We start from the raw sequence: 20,682 nt of genomic DNA, 5'->3' as shown, positions 1-20,682 counted from the left end.
CCAGAAATTCAATGCAAGACTATGTTTTTTGTTCTCCGCAGAAAAATCTGTAAACTGTGTCAGGAGAGCCACTTCAGGTATGGGCTCATCGACCTGCCTGGGGAGCGCACAGTGCCCAGCACAATGAGCCTCCTGTGTGACAGGAGCCCCTGTCACAGCACCACCATATTAACTAGTAATAATCAGGCATAGGATCACGGTGAAATAAAGCCCAAAACGCTAGCTGCAGATTCAAAAGGCATCACTGAGAGAAGCAAGCAACTATTAGAGTAGTGTGAAATGTTTGCAGTGAAACCCAAAACCACATAAAACTTGCCTGGTTTGGGGTTTTATAACAAACTGAAAACTCAGAACAGGTTTTCTGAGAAATTCACAAACCTCCTGAAGTGAAGCTGAGACCAAATTAAGGTTTTGCATAATAGTTTTGAAATTATATAAAAATTCCTATACTCGGGGGTGGGGGAGGAGAAATGAAGCAAACAATAAGTGGGAGCTGTTTTGACCCTGACCAAGTTCACTCAACCCCAAGAGCAAAATTAATGAATTTCGGAGTGGCAGAAATACGTGCCAACCCGCAGAGACTGAAACTGAGAGGGATTTTTGCAAGGGCCCTTGCAAAGTTATCCCCAGCTCTGGTGATTTCTTCACCAGGAAGAGGACAGACACTATTAGGAGCCCTGGAAGAGGCGTGAGCATTTTGGCCTGATTCACCGTGAGAGCAGTGTCTACTGATCAGAGTCCCCCATGTATCTCACAGAGTCTCAAAGTGCCTTTGGCTGCGTAAGTCATGTGGGAAATGTTTAGGGTAATGCTTTTCAGATGCGTCAATCATAACCAAGTCCTCGAGGATGTTTGCTGGCGTCCCTCCCCTCTCAGCAAAGTACGGGTTCACAGGCTCCAGGAACTCGCGTGAAATGCTGCAGGCCAAATTCTGCCCGTCCTGTGTAGGGGCCCAGAGGGTTTCACCAGCACAGCTGTGAGACACAGCCTCGTGTGGTGCCCAGGGACTGAGGTGGGATGCAGCCCCCAGCCTCCTGCAGCCCCCTTCCCAGTGGGGAGCAGGAAAGCAGCACCTGCCCCCACCCCACCACGGCTGGGTTCAGCCAGCCGGGCACAGAAAGCTGCTGCAGGAGGCAGTGATTGCCACATCCGCCCAACAAGTGCCTTCAGGGGGAGGATGCAGAGAGGGCGATGCAGCCCTGCGTGTCACTTTTCCACCTGCCTGCTATTTAGGATGAAAAGATGATCAGGCCCGTAAAATACAATCCACTGTGCGATGACTTGTAAAGCAGTAAAACAGAGACATTGAAAGTCATTCACGCCTCTTTTCATGCCATTGCACAATGAAATCCTACCCACAAACATAAAATTTGTCAGGTTAAGGCCTGAAAGATCTCAAAAACATCTGTAGAAAAGCCATCTCCCTCTGTAGCCACAGCGGGTGGATGTGCTGAGGAGGGATCACAGGCAGCCCGGCCGAGCATCCTGTACAGCAGGTGTCGAAAGTGCACAGGCCTTTCCGACACATGCAGCAGGCCATGCATTAAAACCCCTCCGTGTCATCTGATAATAAAGCAGAAAGAATATCACAGCCTGCAGTCTGTAAGTTCCCACCCCTGCTCCATTGAGCTCTGATTCCACTGGAAAAGCATCAGCCACTTCTGCAAAGCCAGAGGGAGCCTTATTCCTCAGAAGCAGCACTTGAATTGACATATGAAGAGCTTCAGTGCCTTGGCTAGACCAGGGCCAGGAGAGCCCCTCGCCCTCCCTGTGCTGCGCATGCGGCCCCCAGGCAGCTCCACCACAAAGCTCAGCATCCTGCACCTCAAGGGCATCTGTCCAAGAGAAAAAATCCTGAAGTAGGTCTCATCTGTATCAGTAAACCTCAGCAAAGTCGATTTCAGGTCACAGCATCAGCCTGCTCCCGTACAGTGGGAAGAAGCAAGATTTGGGGTGGAGCAGCAGTTGCCACACGGGCTGCTCACAGCCCCTCGTCCCTGCAGCATCGCACCCTGCGGTGCAGGGTCCAGGGGCAAAGCACGAACCTCGATGCAGAGCCTTTTCCGCCACTATATTTGGGGTTGCGGTGCTCATTTCTATCTGTCGATAGGGCTCCTGTTTTACTGGATCCAGCCATAAAAGGTAAGGAATCCCCCACAGGCCTGGGTAACACCACTAAATACTGGTCCCCACAGTGGTAAATTGGGTTTAAGAGTTTGGAGCAGAACGGCGAGAGAGGAGCCTCTTTCCTGAACCAAGGAATAATCTAAAGCCCCACTTTCTCCCCTATGTGACTTTTGTCATTATCATCTTTTCTGATTCTTACAAAGCAAACCTAATTAGGAAGCTCTCTCATTAGTCTTCCAGAAAAATTAGCACAGCTTATGCTAATTACTCCTGTAAAATTTAATAAACTCGTTGAAATGGGAATAGTCTAATGAGGTTTTATTTATTGAACTAAGATAACTATAAGGAAAAAGGTTAGGACACCAGGATATCCAGACTGGTAATAAAACTACAATTTATTCAATTTCTTCACAGGAATTTTATTGCAAACCTTTTAAATTCAAATATGAGTTACAATTTGAATGTTAAATCAATCTAGAATTTAATTTAATAACAGGAAGTGCTCTGTGTTTTCTTTAAGTATGATTACAATACAGCCCTGCTACTGTACTTGTAGGAGGAATTGTGCATTTGTATTGTGACAATAATACCCCTTTTAAAATGAGTTCCTGTTCATCAGAGCTTCATCTGAACACATGTAACTGGATTAGTGATAAAATAATACGGGCTATGCTAAGAAGATGATTCAGACACACACAGGTTTCCAAGAAACTTCCTTGAAATGACTGCTCTCTATAAGCATAAGAGATTTATTTTGTTCTCCAGAGAAAATTTAGATCGCTCTCTGAGTATAAATTTCTTTAGGTCCCTTTCACTGCTATATCCGCTGATACTATAATGGGGCAAACTATAAAGCAATTTTACAAAGGATAAAGTCATATCCTGTTTCAAACGCAACTACAGATTTTTTTTTTTAAATCCCACATTTTGATTAAATAAAAATATGCGATTTACTTTTCATATACATCTAGGGTTTGAAAAAGAACACAACACATGTAACTTTGAAGTTGCCAGAGAGCCTCTTCGCCAAGTTAACTAAACCACCACAAAGACTGAGCTCCCTCTATCCCAAGTTTCTCTAGCCTCATCAAAGAGAATTAATCAATCCAAAATAGTATTCCAGCATGTAAGAAGAGGATAGCATTTCCATGTAAGTACATATGTCAAAAATCCCATAGATAGATTTTATTGTAAATTCTATGTTAGGTCAGAGTCTGTGGATTCGTAGGATTTGATGCAAGAGTTAGATTAAATCCATAGGCGAGGCTTTATCAGACTGTAAGGCATGTGGGAGTGCTTTAGCCCAAATGGTAAATGAATTCTGTAAGCTCACATGCAAATAAAAATAGCTAAATATGGTTTTGCATATCAATTGACATAATAGTTTAAAACTGTGTGCATGCAGAAGTGACAATAGAGTACAACTAAACACATGTGCTGACTTGTGCAGGCATTTTACTGTTAGAACAATTTTAACAGACTCATTTTAAGGTAAAAAGGCTCCACATAGATCGCTTCATCCTTTCCAAACCAAAAGGGAGGAAAAAAATGAATAGGATAAATGTCACAAGAAGCATCACTAAAGCCACTAACTGTATAAAGCACATACTTATTTGGCCTAAATTGTTTGAACTAGCCCTGGCCAAGAAAAGGTTTTAAGTACCCTACTGGGACAGATGCGAAGCGGCAACAATAGAAGCCACACTAATGCAATCCAGGTAACACAATCCTGTTTCAAAAACACGGGGAGGGCTAATTACAGTACTGCTGAGTCAAATTTCTTATACCACTGCAACCCACAGGAACAGGTCAAAATCAAATGTTATTCAAACCACAGTCATATCAACCTTCTGTATCAAAGTCACAATTTAAAACCAAGTGAAGAACTTAAAAGCTTAACCCATTCACCAGCCAAATGTGATTTAGTACAGGTGGTGAGGTAAGGCTTGTAAGATAAGCTTTAAATCATGTTTAGTTGTGTTTAAAATATAATCTTCAGAATTTGAATCTTTTGCATAGATTAATGTAAATACTGATGAACTAATCACTGCTAGGAAGCTAAATCTGATTGTTCATGTAAGAGTTTCCCTCTCTTAAGAAGCACGTAACAGACAGCATCTCTGGCTTTCATAATTTTAAATGATTTGCAACTAGCAGTTTTGCATACTAGATAGTTAAACAAAATATTTCCGTAAACCTTCCATTAGCATCTTAACATCTCACTTTCCAATACAATGAAAAATTCATGTGAATTTTGTAGCTTTCATGTCGCTCAAAATGCCACTCTAACACCATGTTTATAGTGTTCAAGTCTGCAGCATGCTTACAAAACACATCTCTATACAGATTGCACAGTGTTTTTTTTTCCCCCAGCTTTCCCCGGTGCTACCTAATGCTCACAGAAGATGAAAATGCACCTAGTTAAAATAGGTAGATACATCTTCTGAGATTTAAACATTCTCGGGATTAGTGATTATAGCTAATCAAAACATCTGCAATAAGCTTCCAATGTATGCACTTTCTTAACAAATTCAACCCAGAGCTATCAATCTGGCAGCCTGCAGCAGCGCAGTGCCCAGCCAGGCTCTGCCACCCCCTCCTCCCTGCCTGGCACTCCGCACACCGAACCCCTTCACCTTTTGTCATAAAACCGCGCGCGCTGGCATGGAAGGCGCTTTGAACCTCATATAGCAAACATTAACTCAGACAATAACGCCAGGAGAAGCACGCCACTCCATACTCCAGCTCCCGTATGCATAGATAGTTTCCCTTCAGGGTCCCTGTACGCGCAGATTAGCGCAGTGGTATTGCTTTCCCCAGCTGATGACAGACAGATTCAGTACTTCATGGCCATTTAACTCTTATAGAGTAATGCTGCATAATAACCTGGTTATTGCGCACGGCTTCGTACAATGATTTTTGACAATTAAAATGTAAAAATGACTATTTGGTACCATTTTGCATAATTTGCAAGCACAGAAACTGCACATGGCTCAGAACAACTAAAATAGATGTATTGTGCTACAGTGATTTACTCGGTGATGTCAGATTAGCAATATGGATCTGTTTAAAAACACAATAATTAAGATGGGCAAAAATGAATTAATCAACTGACAATACAGTCAAAATAGTATTCCAACCAACGAAAAGGAGAAAAAAACCCTTAGTTTGAAAATCTTTTTTTTTAACTGTTTTTATGCATAAATAAAAACCTTAAAATGTAGATGGATTGCACCCAACAGAACTACTGTAGCTAAAAGTGATAATGATTCAAACATTTTTCAAATAAAAGTTAAATATTTATAAGCACCCAACCACATTTCATAAATCACAAACTATTATTATTTTATTCCTGAAGCTTCCCTGGCACAGCATGTGAATTGAGCCACAGAAAGTCAGAAAGAAAAATCTCTTCTTTATGCACATGAATCAGTTGCAAGCACTGGAGCCCTCCAACAAGCAGGTCGCTCCGTTAGCCTCCATATGGCCCTTCCATGGCAATCGCAATTGCAAAGCACAACTAATTTGGTATCAAAAACAAAATTTCCTCCATATATACTCCTAATTCTTCCCCATTAGCAACACAGGGCAGGTGTTTCATTATAATGAGGAGGAAAAGAAAAAAAAAAAAAAAAAAGCAAATCGAAGGAAACAATAGCAGTCCTTACCTGTCAATTATCACTGGATCTGATGGAGTCTCATTTCTGTTGCCACAGCTTTTCTTGTCACAACAGCGGCTACAGAGCAAAAGTGAAAGGATTTAGTGCGACCATTACACTGTAAAATCATCATTACGAACATGGTGGGTTCAAATTGCCGGCTAGAGTTACCGCTCTGTCCCTGCCTGGAAATCAGTCAAATGCAGTGGGTCACATATGGGTTAATTACTGCGTTTAACTTCTTGCACAGCTGGTTAACAATGGAAAATATAAAAAGAGAGGGGTTTTGCCCCTTTCACAAATAATAATTCAAGGATCATCCAAAACAGGGAGACCTGTCTGTTTGTGGTCTCTTATCCATAGGGTTTAACAGTTGTCCCATGTACATATGCTCTCAGAATAAGGTGGATTTTTCTTCCTTGAACACAGCTTTTACCTTTGCTTACCACTTACATTATGTGGCCGCACAGTTTTCTTACTTTTACACAGAGCTGAAGTCTCAGCTGCTGGGAAACCTCCCCCCAAAATTCAGAAGCACAATTATTCTCCCTCTAAGAAATATTCTGTTAAGGGGGGAGCTAAAATGCAAACACCACCGGGCTGTTATGTGGGAGTGTGCCTGTTTTCCTGGTTTTTGGAGCATGCTGATGCCTGCTCGTGCCAGGAGAGCACCGTGCCATGGCTGGTGCCCACAGCGGGTCGGGTATGAAGCCGGCACATGAAGCACCAGCTCCGTCTGCCAGAGCCTGGCGCCATCGCTGGCCTCAAGGCTCAGACTTTGAACGAAGGTGGCTCGGTGTTTCCACAGAGATGTTAAATGGTTGCAACAAGCCCTTGTTGGGGCAACTGGCCATCAGAGCCTGGCTCCTGCAGGGAGCAGAGACCCCAGGCATGGGGACTGCACCCCGTGGTGGCACCAAGTGGCAGGGCACGGGGCCACACCCTCAGCTCTCCCTGGCCAGACGTGGGTACACGTCATTGCTCGACAGAATTCCTGGAGAAACCCAGGCGTGTGCCACCATGCCTTCGGGAAGCACCGTGCTCTTTCCAAGTGGTGTCCCAGGGCCTGCACATCACCGTGCGTCAGCAGCTGCCTTTGTGCATCCAGCAGCAGCCACCCGCTACTCGCCCTCCTGCTCGGGTGGACTATTTTCTTTTCCCCAAAAGGTGGAGGAACATCAGCGCAGGAAGAAGCCTGCAGAAGTGCCATGCTATATAAATAGCCCTGTTGGGAGTATGACAAAGGTTCTCTTGTGTTGCTGAACAATAGAGTGAATAATATACAGTTACCCACCAAGATTAGCAATAAAGCAACTAACCACACTAAAGATAACAAAAAAAAAGGGGGGGGGGGGAATTTTACAAAAACAGACTGTTTAAACATGGTTTCCAAAAGAAGAAAAAAAATTGTTTTCAAAGAGAGGAAAATACATAATTCTTTTCACCGCAAAAAGCTTCAAGGCAACTATTCAGGGCTGAAACTTTTCACAGTTAACACATGTGCGGTATCTTCATTTCGGTGGAAGTTACATTGTTTAGGATTGCCAAAAAAAACTGCTTAATTTTACAGCACAATACCACAATTGATCCACCAAAAAAATGCAAGAGTCTTGGCACCCAGAAAGCATTAAAATTTAGGAAGGAATAAAATATGCTGTAGGTAAATAGTCATGTGGACGTTCGGGGGGCTTTTTTGCCTATAAAAGGACTTGTCATTGGAGTGCAGCTAGAATGTGTGGGGTGAGAAAATTTACCCACAAACAAGGCAATAAAAACTGCTAATCATTTTTAAATGATTAAAATGTAATTAGAAACAGAGTTGGCACAAGTTAAGACAATGCAGTTCTTGTGACTGAAGCGAATCAGGGCTAGTCCTGACATTCTCCCAGCAGACTGCAGGGACAGAAATTGCCACACTAACGCAGGCGAGCGAAGGTTCCCAGGCTCCCTGCCATGCCGGGAGGACCCCCGCATCCCCCCACACCTTCCCGGGTGCTGGCCCAGAGGGAGAAGGGGTCGGGGATGCTCCAGCCTTGAGTGGGACAGAGCCACGAGGTGGCCGCTGGGGACAGTCTGGTTTGGAGAGCAAGGAGGACACAGCGCTGCTCATGGGGTGGTCTCCTCGCTTGGCTCGGGTGTCCCAAGAGGATGCCTTGATAGGCCTGAGCCATAGGAAGAGGCCTTTCAAAAATAAAGTCAAGCTAAGGTTTATTAATTTATTACTATTATTGGTCTCCCCCTCACCAGCAGAATTTGAGGCCTCATCTACCTGTGTTTTTCTATGTGGAAAGTCAAACAAAAAAATCAAACCCTGACTTTTAGATCACTTCTCATGGCACAATAAGTGTTCAACTTGGTTCAAAAGCTTTGGCTTTTAGTGTTTACTGAACACTTGGAAAAAGTTCCTAAACATTCAGCACCCTTGTTCTCCTTTCCCCAAAGGAATCTTAAAACTCCCAGGAGTTTCTCCATGTCTCCAAGAAGCCCTCAAGCTCCCCACAGGCTCTGAAGGTGCAGCGAGAGGCTCCAGCCGCCAGCTCCTGGACTGTCCCATGGGGATATCCCTCCCCAGGTGGGACAGGGAGCCAGGGCTCAGGCAACATGTCACTCTGGCTCAAAATAAAAAGCTGCAAGAACTGCTTGGTTTGTTTTTAAAACAAATAGTCCTCAATAGTAACGCAGCCCTCTGGGGACCTGCTGCCCTCCTGCTGCCTTGCTCCGCATCTTCCTCCTCCCTTTCCCTTCCCCACGCTGGAGCATCCCTTTTCCATGCCACCTGGTCCCCACTATGGTTACACAGGAGTTAGCCACCTCGCCCTGGCACCCCTGCCCCCCAAAACCTCCCCATCCCCAAGCCGGCACAGCAGCCAGGAGCATCGCTGCCCAGCGGAGCCCTGCTTTGTGTATCTGCGCGCTCGGGCTTTCTGCGGGGACAATGAACAATGAGAAATTACGGGGCGATGGCACGTGGCCAGCGCAAATGCGACTTTCCGATCATTTAGCTGCCAGGCTCTAACAAGTCGTTAGCGAGTCCGCGTGGGACATCTTGCAGCAGCTCCCGGCGAGGCGGGCTGCAGCCCACAGCCATGCGGCCCCTGCCTCAAATGGGCTCCTCGCTCCCGAGCGCGGAGGTGCGGGAGGTTCTCGACAAAACAGCTGTTAAGATTTTATTTTCCAAAGACAAAAACCATATTTTACTCCGACCTCATTCTCAGAAATCACTGAACCATTTTAGCTGAAACTTTCCAAAGAAAGTCAGCCTCGGGCTGACACCCCGCAAAGGACATTTCAGCCAGAACAGTTTAAGTTTGGCAAAGCTGTAAGCCACTGAAGGTTTCATAATGGAAATTGTTGAGGCAATATTAACTATAGATGTCCCTCCCCATGCTCCTACAATACTAATAAATTCCACCGAGGCTGTGAATTCTCTCCAGCTATTAGCATTTTTGCCAACAGCATAGATTTTATATTTGACAAAATACAATGAAAGCCTTTGAAATAAACAGCCACCTGAAGCAAACCTCAGCCCCGCTTCCCTACCACAGCCAGGACGCTCCTGTACATTTGAATTCTTTCTCTCATCCGTGCCATAGTTGGAGTATACTATAAATACCCAGCTTTGTCACATAAATGCAAAGTTTTATTGTGCAGTTAGCCTTGATAGAAAGCACTGCTGAAAGTTGTTTAGAAATTAAATATCTAAAACAAGCTATTTTAAAATACAGAGCCCTCACTATTTCATGTCTGAAATGAAGAAATTTCATCTTAGGGAGAGCAAGCTGTCTTTCACACCATATGGCTAATGGTAGTGCATAGCAATTAGCTGGGCTGATTAATGGGGAACAGACTCTAATTTTATGCTTATAATTGAGGCTGCATTTGCACCCCTGGTGCAAATTCAGCACATCCCAACTTCCACTTACAACAGGCAAGAAATCAAGAGAAACAGAATGGTGTGGAGAGAGATTTTTTTCCCCTTCTAGACCCCTAAAGAGCATCAGATTTGCAATTTAAAAGAGTGTTAGCAGCACAATAGATGACAGATTTGTGCAATAGGGTCAAGCGGCCTGGTAAACAAACAGCACCCTCTTACAAATGTATAGGCAGAAGAGGAAATGGGGAATATCTAATATGAGCTGTAAGAAATTTGAATACATCTTCCCCACCCCGTCAGACACACATTTGCCTACCGTGGTCAGATTTTTTTTTATTATATTTTTTTTTTATTTTTTATTTTTTTGCTACCCCTCCACCTTATGCTCATGAAACACAAAGCCAGGACTGGCAGTAAACAAATCCAAGGAGAGGAATAAAGCTCCTGATTAAGCGAATTTTGAGAACGAAAAAAGCATAAAGTGCTTTAATAAAGGGAAAGACGGCTCCAAATGACGTAGCACATCTTTCCACATTCCCAGAACGGAAATAATTTTATCTCAGTCAAACTATATTGACACGGCTGTAAATCTTTGATGTAGCTCTTCTGGTTAAAACTCAGCCTCCTATGGAAAGTTTCCATTTATTTATTACTCTTGATGTTTCTTAAGTATTTGTAATAAAATTAATGCATTACATGGGTAAGTCTCCCTCCTGCACTAGGCTTGGTGAGAGCGTCCCGGTGCTGGCAGGGCCTGCTACAGGGATGGATGCTCCTCTCCTCGCTGCTGGGCTCCAACCGCTCTGCAGAGCTGCAAAGGCTCCTCTCCTAAATTTGGGTGCTCAGCCAGAGCCGCAGGCAGATTAATTCCTACCTCAAAACCTTGTGGTCTAAGAGCCAACAGAGCACATCACCCAAGGCTAAGAGCACATTCAGGCCCCGACGCCACAGGCACTTGAGCATGTGCTTAATTTCACCCACTGTTTCACTGGGCTTCTTCCAGGAGAAAAGCAAAGCATGCACTTCAGCCTTATCAGGTCAGGGGCCTCCTTTAATATTTCCATGAATTGTTCCTAGCTAGGTATCTAGTGTGAAAGTGGTGCTAATTGGGCCAATGAATTTTAGGGCAATTATGGGTTGTCAGTGTGACTGGGTTTCCATTTGGAAAGGGAGAACTGGCCGGGAGTCCTCAGCAAAGTAACGCCCCTGCTCCCAGCAGCTCCAGCACCTCTTGGAGGTCCCTGTCTGCTCTCAGATGGCACTCAACGGGCTCTCTGGTTTCCCAGAGAAAGCCAAACCTGCTGAACAAAGCAGCCTGGAAAAATAGGATATGGAAACTAAAATCCCTCAAGTCCTGCAAGTCGTGGGGTTGCACGGAGTTGGCAAAGCAAGGAGAGCAGCTCCCTCCTCTCTGCCAGCATTGCAGGGAGCTGCCCTCGAGCAGGGTTTTATCAGAGAGGAGCTGTTGGGAAGGACCAAACATGCAGATCCCCAAGAATGAAGAAACATAACTAAAAAAAATAATAATAAAAAAATCAACCAGCAGAGAAGTTTCCATCTGAATATTTTGTCTAAGACTCTCCCCCACCAGGAAACCCTCATCCAAGTTTATTCTCTTAGAAGTGGGTACCAGTTTTTACCCTCAAGTTACTCCTTTTTAGTAAATGTGTTTTGTAAAAGTTACAACGCATGCAATGGCATTTTTACAGACTTAAAACAACTGATTGTAACAATGAGCTTATGCAAGAACGCCTCATCTTCCACCAGGGAATTATTTTCTGCCATCGAATAACATGTAACAAATGAGTTTTTCAGACATGCAAAAACACCCACTAACTTTAATGAGACTGCAAGGTCAAGCTCTCCTAGGTGTCGGAGGGGTCTTTGAGAAGATGCTGCCTTCCCTGCAGCGGGAAGGAAGCAGAAGAGGCTTCACCTATCGCTACCAGCCAGAAAGGAGAAGGAAGTAGCTGCCTGCTACAGAAGTGCCGCACCCGGGGGAGAAGATATTTGACTGTCCCGAATTTAAGCGACCAGCCCCAGGCGGGAACGTTCAGGGGAACAGAGGGCAGGGCAAGGACAAATCTGCTGGCGAAGTTTGATGAAAAGCAAAAAACAGCCAGCACTGGGCTTGGGGAGCATTGCCTGCTTGGCTCAGGCTCCATGGGCAGCGGGCGAGCAGCCAGAGGGGCTGTGGGGCAGGAGGCTGCGGGGCTGGAGGGTGCAGGGCCACCCAGCCTCAGCCAGCAGCCCGAAAGCCTCCTGGCTTCCCGTCCTCCTGCACATCCACAGGCAATCAGAAATGACTGTTTTGTCATTTTACTGGGGATGTCTTCTTGGGAATGTTGGGAGGGGGGGACACGATGGGGAAAGGCTATAATTGACTCTTAATTTTTGTGAGGAGACCTTTCGTGGGCTATGGAGTCTAAATGCAAACCAGTAGCGTGCTGTTAAGGAAAACTCTTTATAAATTGAAAACTGCTGTGACGACTGAGACCTTGCTGCTAATTACACACACCGAACTGTGTTATTTTGGGCTTGTTTAATGCAAGAAAGATAAATTTAAGTCCTAAAATAGCTGCAGGTTCAACCTAGATTTTGAGAGACAGATTCATCTTCTCATCACTAATTAGCTGGAAGCAGGGTAGCTCTTACCTGCACATTATTTCATGCGTGAGCAGAACTCGGCACATTTCTGGGTTCTTGTCTTGGCCTTCATACACTATCGCCTAGAAACAAAACACATTTTTAGCTGTGCATCAAGTGGAGTTTGGAGAAAACAAAAAAGGCATTGCAGTAACTGAGCACGCAGCCGGCGTTGCAAGCTAAGTCGCGGGGTAGGGAGACGGCGTCACCACTGAACCTGCTTAAGATTTGTGGTTGGAAAACAACACAAGCTGAGTACAGCTAAATTCCCTCCTCGCCGTTGCACATCTCTCAAGCTGTGTGTAGGATGGGTTTTTTTAGTAGTCAAGACAACCACAATTTTCTTTTCAATTCAGAATAAAATATAAACCTAATAGCATTAAATGAAAGGGGGAAAAAAAAAAAAAAAAGAGAGAGAGAGAAAAAGAAACAACAGCAAGGCTTGGCATACTTTGGGTCCTATTCATTAAAAAAAAAAAAAAAAAAAAAAAAAAAAGGACAGAAAGAGAGCTCATGCATTTTTAATTCCAAAAGCTGCACACTGCGCAGCCCAAGCACTTTCCTGGTAGCTCCTGGAAGAGTTTGGGCCTGATTCTGCCCCAAATCTCACGATCCAGAGAGCAGCTCTGGAGCTGCAGGGATATAAATAAGTGAGAGGCAGGCCCTGCCAGAGGATACCAAAACAAACAGAGGATAAACCAGCCTGGGAAATTTGACTCTGAGATAGCACGGGGAGAACTCTTTGAGTTAAAACTGTGGAAAGACGGCGCGTTCGCCTTTCAAGAAGAGCCGATTTTTGCAGCCCTCCCACCAGCAGGACCGGGAGCGACGGCAAGGGATTGGCATCACATACCAGCTGAGTTACCGCTCGCTCTAGAGAGTTTCCATCTGATCGGGACAGAGTTTTGCTTTCTGCCCACACACACACACACACACAGCCCTGGCTTGTCACTGCTGATTCACCCCCAAAGTACCAGCAGCTGGGCAGTATCTGCTCCACGTTGTCCCATTGCCCCCACCAGCAAAACAAGACAGAAAAGAAATTGCCTTTGCAACAGCAACTTTTGATGGCATTTAGGTTCCTGAATCTTTCAGGGTGCCAGTGCACAGCTGGGATCAGATCAACGAGCCTGCTTCCCAGTGTCAGCCCTGCCCTCAGCCCGTGGTGGGACCCTGCCAGCCTCTAAAACACAGACTTAGGAAGAAGAAATCGGGGAAACAAACCCTGCAGGTAAAATGACATCTGATATGGGTATCCTTAAAGCTAACATTCAATAAGTTTTTGAAAGTAAAAAAAAAAAATACTGGTAGGTTATATGGAGGAAATATATTTTATGGAATGAGACAGTTCTGATAAGGAAGTGTGGAAAATACCTTTTTTTTTTCTCATTAGTTTCTTGATATATGATGAAGTGAGGTAATGTGAACTGCTTTCCATGTCATTGCAAATATAACCTGCTAAAGGTAAGAGGTGTTGTACCTACAACAGAAGCATGACTCCCAGGACATGCAAATCTGAAGAGGCATGAGCTGATTTTTAACACCATTATATCAGTAATACTCAATAATATGCATTATAAAATGATTTAGCAATTCTATAAACAATATCAGGAATGGCTCCGTGTTGTCTCTGCGAATTTAAATCCTTTCCTTTCAGTTTTGTTGCGTGCATTTCCCCACATCCTGGGAGCCAGTATAATTTTGCCGCTGATGAGATAGAACAGAGAGCTCCGGTGCCATCGAACCGGTACAGAGCATCTCCAGCTTCTGCCCCTCAGCCCCACCAGAGTGGGACCCAAGCCGTGAACGCAGCACATGCAGGAGACACAAACGTGGCTGTGGGACACATGCAAAGCCCTGGCAGCACAGCCACCAGTGAAAGCCCTGAGCCACGCTGGGACCTCGCTTCCCTGGCGGCTGCTGGATGCAGTACACAGGGATGCGTTCCCAGCGGTGCCCAGGAGCTACAGCTGGCTTGGAAAATGCCCGTACGGACATGCATGGGGATGTACTTCAGGAACTGGGACAAATTCAGAAGATCCTCATTCACATGCCGTAAAGGAGAAGACGGAATGAAGTTTCTAGCCAAAACCAGGGAACCAAAGGAACCAGCTGACAATAGTGGGATCAGCAGGGGCACTGCAAAGACTCCAGAAAACCCCAGACCAGGTTGTATCCGGCAGTGGGACTGGACAGGCACAGGCAAAGCTCAGGGCTCTTGTTGGATCTAATCAACAAATAATCAAAGAATAATCTGCTATAATCTGCTTCTGAGAACGCAGAGCAGATCTGCTCCTGAGGCCTTTAGTGGAAACAAACTCTTCTGGTCCCCCCTCACCTGGCACAGCACAACATGGTGCCCAAGAGAGGACTGCTGGTCTGGGCTCTCCCTTCTTAGACTTTCAAACCTTAAAATAAATTTGCCCAGCCTGGGTTACCTTGTTGCCAGTGAATTCAAGGGAGCAGTAGAAATGACCGAGCAGAACACAAAACCTATTTTCTTTTCTCCCCTCCTGTCTCTCTTCCCCTTCTCTTCCTGCTGCTATGCTTACTTAACCTCCAGGTACCCGCTTAAATAACTCAACTAAATAGCAATAATGAACGGGCAGAGTCAACACTGTGGTACATAATCACCTTGTCTGTTGTGTTTAACATCAGTGATCCCTTCTTGGCGTGCATGACATTCTTCAGCCTTCATCTACATTACGGATTTGCTTTTCACTTTGTTTGCGTTTGACTACTAGCATTGCACCGATGCACACCGCGGTTTCTCACTGTTAAGTGCAGGTCCTTCCATACATCCTATTCCACCAGGAATTTCTGGGGAATTTTAGGAAGCAGGAGGAATTGCCAAGTTCACTTCTCATCCCCAAATCCCATTCCTATTTCCCCATTTGCTTGTGCAAACGGGTGTGCAAAGCACCAGCTGTTTAGTGCCGTGAATGACTCCCTGAGAGCGTTACAGACCCTCTACCGCCTTTCAAACGGCGCTGCTCTAAAACACTAATTCTACAATTAGTTGCAAAAGGGAAACAGGAACTGCTAAAGTTTCACATCTTTATAGCTGCCAGAAGTATTTTTACAGGAAGGGTCTACGATGGTACCATTGTGAAAATATTTAACTTTAAGATTTGAAAAGATACTCTTTTAACAAAGCCATCTGATTTATTTTTTTTTAATTAACGTTCAGGCTTTGACGCAGGCTGACTGTGGCAGGAGTCCCCGCCGCACGAACATCATCGCAATTTTGTCAAATAGGGATCACATTAATAAGAGATAAAGTGAAAGTTACAGTGTATAAACTTAGACCACAGCAGGGCTAAAAATAAGCCTGCAAATACACATCAGAGTTGCACAACAAAACACCAGCAAAGGAAATGAAAATTATAGACTTTGTTTTTCCTTTTTGTTTACTTCTTGTAGTTTTGACTCGGTGCATCCCATAAGCATTTTGAAATAGATTTTCTTCTCCTGAACTTAAACATTTCCCCGCAAAACTCAGCTTACATTTGTAAACCATTACTCACATAAGTAACCTTTCTACAAGAAGTCCCAGTGAGTAACGATCGCTCATGCACAAATGGATTTCAAAATCAGGCCCTGAAAAACTAATGTCGAAATATAAGACTCCACACTTCCATTTAAATAAAGCTGCATTAAAAAGTTAAATCAAATGCAATTCACTACTTGCCAGCACATAAAAATTACTAAATTGAGTACATCCCAGTCATTTCTAGACAAGTGCATCCAACAATTTGAAAAAGTTTTCAGTAAGAGTTCATAATAAAATAAAATAAAATAAAAGGGAGGAGGGTAATATAAAAGCCAAGACTACAGTTCTCATTTAAACCAGTTTTTCACGAGTAAAGAAGGCAGGATAAAGCAGTAAAAGAGTTGATGAGTGAGTTGCAAAAATATAAAGGCCGATTCCATCCATAGCTATTCCTGAATAAATCCAGATTTATGCTGGTACAACTGCGGGCAGAATCGCCTCGTAGCGTCAAGTTGCCAGTCAGGCAATCCTGCTCTCTGAGCTGGATGAGAAACAAGCTTGAAGGACTGAGCCCATGGCTCATATAGTATTCAGTTATGTCACAGCCTTGATTTTAAAAGAGGGAGAGAATGAGAGAAATCACCAGCACACATCTAAATCCACTCACTTTCAAATTCCTCATCTGTTTCGCAAAACAAACTATCTCCTTTACTGAAATAAAGGAGGAAAAAAAAAACTCATTAGAATGAGGGTCTTTTCAAAACAGAACTAAAATGATTTGCAGTGACGTATACAGACATACACACAGAGAGAAAATAAAATCCTGGCCCCACCGAATTCAATAGGAGTTTTGCAATTGACTTCAGATGGGCCAGGATTTCACCCAGCGAGGATTAGGCTTGTATCCGCTATATATCTACACAGAGGACGCTGCAAATTCAGTGCATTGCATTTATTTGGCTTCGAGTGCTTAACCCCTAATTACCCAAGTTTTTCACTCCTCGCCCAGGCAGAATTTCTACTCTTCCCAGTCCGGTTTATGCCGGACAGGCAGCACAGCACTGGATCCCCAGGAGAGGACGTTTAGTTCGTGCTGCGTCTCAGCGCACAATTCAGTAGCATCTAATTATTTTATCCGGTCTCCCCCTGCCTTTGATACACAGCCTGCTTATCGACGTATTCACACAAATTAAATAAATTTATCTCTCCTAATATGTTCATTTTTAATGGTTTTCAAACATTCACATGGAAACAGCTCTAGCGTAAATATCCCAGAACAAATGGCTGTATATTATACAGGAGGGAGCAGTTGGGCTGCCAGACTGGGAATGCACCAGGCCATCTGGCTCAGGCAGTCTCTCCAAAATCCTCAGCTTTGTTTTCACCCTCAGACTCCAAACAACACATTTTCCACTGTGATGAGTTTACATTTTCCCAAACACAGGTCCTGATCATGCATGCAAATTCCAAACTTCTCCGTTCCTCTCTGTACAAGAAAATTAAAATCACCTGCGCTTCTGACATCTCACCAAAGGAACAAGAAAGCTGCTAAAATCTGGCGCAATGTAAACTTTCCCCGTCACAGGGGTTAGGTTTTGTTTTATGTTTGTGTGAAATTTCTCTGAGTCTGCTGAGGCTCCTCTGAACTTATTGATAACATTTTTTTCCCATGCGTGTAGCTGCCAGAGAAGGGCCAGGCTATGCACAGAATAGAGAGCTGATCAAATATCTGCATACATCAGAGAATATCAGAGAGAAAGCAACACAAAAAACATTTGCATCCAGAGTTACAGTACTGAAAAAAAAAGCAAAACGTAAACAGAGCTCGAGTCTGAAGGAAGGATTTTTGACTCATGAGGGTTCTCAACAATAGACAATAGCTATCTTGCAAAACTTATGATTTTTAAGATGCCTGAGCCATATTACCATCCGTTATATCTTATGAATGAGAAAGGCTGAAGGAAAAATGGGTGGGGAACAAGTATTTCAGATTTATTTCCTCCATCTTTCCTAATAGTGAAATATCTCAACTTTATGAAAATACAGCTGAAGAAGTGGAAGGCATCTCTTCTCTGTAAATATATTAAAATCCTCAGACTTGCCTAAAAACTCTGCTTTTATTTGAGCAGACATATTTCACATTTTTCAGGCAATTTCAAAATGCATCATTGCTAACGCCAGACCTACTGCGGTAGAAGCTGCCGGTTTACGGATAGCAACAGCTATAAAGTTTGGGATCCTACGGGGTTTTGAACGCATTAGGAATGTGAACCCGACATAAAATGAGGTGCCAAGATAACATAAAAGAAAATTTAATTAAGACAGCATTGACACTGATTGTTGTTACCCTAACTGAAAAGAACTTCCCCCAACATAAACGATTTATGCGTAGTATTTACAATTTTAAAATGACGGGCACGCATTTGAGAGTCGGAGCAAGAGTCCTCAAAGGCAGGCAATTACCATCGTACCCAGCACTTCTGTGGGGCCACCAGCAAAGGCCAAGCATGTTACTCGGGATATAACTGGAAACGATGCATTTTGAGCCCAGTCCTGCCTGGGTTTCCCGTTCAGAAGTCCCACAGCCCAGACCACCAAGGAGCGCGCACGCAACAAAAGCTCATGTTTTGAGGGAGCGCATGCATAGTTAATACCTACACCCTAGACCTGCTCTGGGATGTAGTCGGTGACAAAATCTGTGGTTAGTTCAGTAACGCCGCTACCCAGCCCCGCTTCCCATAGTGCATCGCAGCCAGGAGAAAACGTACGCACGCAGCAGCACACGGCCCTCCCCGTGCTACACCTATGGCAAGGCTCGTGGACTAGTTCCTTAGTCGGGCATAGCCACATGAACAATGATAAATCCTGCTTTATTCAGATCAAGAACGCCACAGAACAAGGAATATCTACTATTTATTACACACACAGCATCCAGCACGTGAAGCCTTGCCTGTCTACCTGCTGATATAACGCATGCTGCTAATGGGACATTTAAGTTAAATCTACGAGTGATTCAACATAGAGAAAGCTGGGTCTGATTTGCAGAATAGATTTTATTTTATCTTACCTAACTTAACAATCCGCAGCTGTGCAAAACTTTGCAATTTATAATTGTGAGAAAAGAGAATATAGTTAAATCTGATTTGTCCATATATGTATATATATATATATAAAATGCATAATATAAGGAAGGAGCCACAGATACTTTCCTGTATGATCTGGGGAACCTAACTCATTCAAGCTCTGCTTCTGTGGGATTTTTAATTTGCCACCAGAAACCTCAGAGTAGCTGTAATTTTGGTCTGGGAATTCACAATTATTGAGTGTGTGAACGTGCGTGTGTGAGTATTGAGAAGCTACTTGCCAGCTGAAACATGTATGCTTCTGCAATAGTTTCATTTAAAAGTAATCATTTCATTATCCAATTTGTTCTGAGCGTCATGCACTAAAATACTACACCTTCAAGTAGGCTGACAATATATATTTAACTTTCATTAAAAATTAAAGAATTTTCAGACAGTCTTTGCAATATTTAATTACAGTTTGATGATTTGAAAGTTACTTGAGAATCTTCTATATAATTCACTGTCGTAAAATATAAATGATACATTCAACATTCGGGTGAGCTTCTGTCATGTGTTGTACTTCGCTTCCTAATAAGCATTCAGTAACCGAAGCGATCACAACTCTGAAATAATTTCACTTTTAAAAAAGAAATAATTAAAAAAAAAAAAAAAAAAAGAAAAAAGAAAAAGAAAAAGGAAGACAGGAGGGGATTTTAGCCCCTGGCTCCCCCAAAAATATGGACTGGCACATGTCACAGTTTTGACATGACAATGCCCTATTTTTCACAAGCAATTATAGACATGCCTAAAGAAATTATATTCGTGAAACTAATATGTAAGCAAACATGTTTGTTTAAAGCATCCCTTCGCTCTCTGCTTTCTAACATAAGTTCAGAGAGCTTTTGTTCTCAAATCCTTGCTTCTCAACTCCCTTACACTTTACCCAAAATCTGTAATTTGTACTAACTTTGTTTTTGTAAGACTTCCTGAAATCAGACAGATTTTTTTTTCATTGTGAATGTGCTTTAAAGCTACATGGTATGCTTTACAAATAAACTGTATCTCGGGGTTTCTTTTCCCCTTTCTCTCCAAAGACCCTCTGATGACTTGATAATAATGAGAGACCAAGAGGTCAAACAGTGCCTTAGGATGAACTCTTCATATGCAAGATGCCTTTGTTAAGAAAATTATTTTGAAGCCATTGCTCTACACGAGTTCAGGGATCTGTTTTCAACAGGATTATGAACAGAGGCTTTTGCATTTCCGTAATGATAGGAAAGCTATTTAAAGATAATATTTATTGATGGTCTCTCGCATATGGTCTGCAGTGAAATACCCAAGCTCCAAAAGAACTAAAGAGAGTTCACATATCAGAAAGATTTTGTTACTTTTAAGACAAACTAACCTATCCGTGCCTGAAAACAAGGAACGGCAGCAAACACTTTCCAAGGCTTGCTGTGGAAAAGGGTTTATTGCTGCTGTTTTAATTCCTACAGGGAATGGGCTCTGTTTGGAAGTGTATGGTTTAACAGAGTTCAGATGCATAGTGGATTGTCCAGTAAAATTCCTCCAAGTTCCCCCCCCCCCCCCTCCTTTTTTTCCCCTCTCTGTTGAAAGACGCTCTTCAATAGCAGGAAAAGATGTTTTGGGACCATCAAAGAGAGTTTTCTAAAACAAACTTAGCCCTTGGAGCTTTATGTTTTGCTGTAGAAAAAGAAACCCAAGTAGAAGCCAGTCTTTTTCCCCTGAAGACAACTGGGTTTGAACATACAGAGATTTACTTTCTATCGGTGGAAAAAAAAAAAAAAAAAAAAAAAA

General features: G+C 43.5%; 1 protein-coding gene and 1 long non-coding RNA gene across 10 annotated transcripts in view; one reads left to right on the top strand and one right to left on the bottom strand.

Annotated features, from left to right (window-relative positions):
- The window catches only part of EBF1 (EBF transcription factor 1), a 273,556-nt gene that overhangs the window by 248,777 nt on the left and 4,097 nt on the right, over positions 1-20,682 (bottom strand). For all 9 annotated transcript variants that reach the window (XM_035338929.1, XM_035338930.1, XM_035338927.1 and 6 more), the window contains exons 5-6: positions 12,316-12,389; positions 5,796-5,864 (exon numbers count right to left, since the gene is read on the bottom strand). In XM_035338929.1, coding sequence (XP_035194820.1) covers positions 5,796-5,864; positions 12,316-12,389 — 143 coding nt within the window. The remainder of the gene's footprint in view (positions 1-5,795; positions 5,865-12,315; positions 12,390-20,682) is intronic.
- Positions 13,018-14,740, top strand: LOC118173960. The gene is made up of 2 exons (XR_004754477.1): positions 13,018-13,537; positions 13,964-14,740. It is a non-coding gene; the product is annotated as an uncharacterized LOC118173960 (long non-coding RNA).

This window comes from Oxyura jamaicensis, chromosome 13 (genome assembly GCF_011077185.1).
Source record: "Oxyura jamaicensis isolate SHBP4307 breed ruddy duck chromosome 13, BPBGC_Ojam_1.0, whole genome shotgun sequence".
NCBI classification, from domain to species: domain Eukaryota; kingdom Metazoa; phylum Chordata; class Aves; order Anseriformes; family Anatidae; genus Oxyura; species Oxyura jamaicensis.
This window is presented reverse-complemented; position numbering and strand designations above follow the sequence as displayed.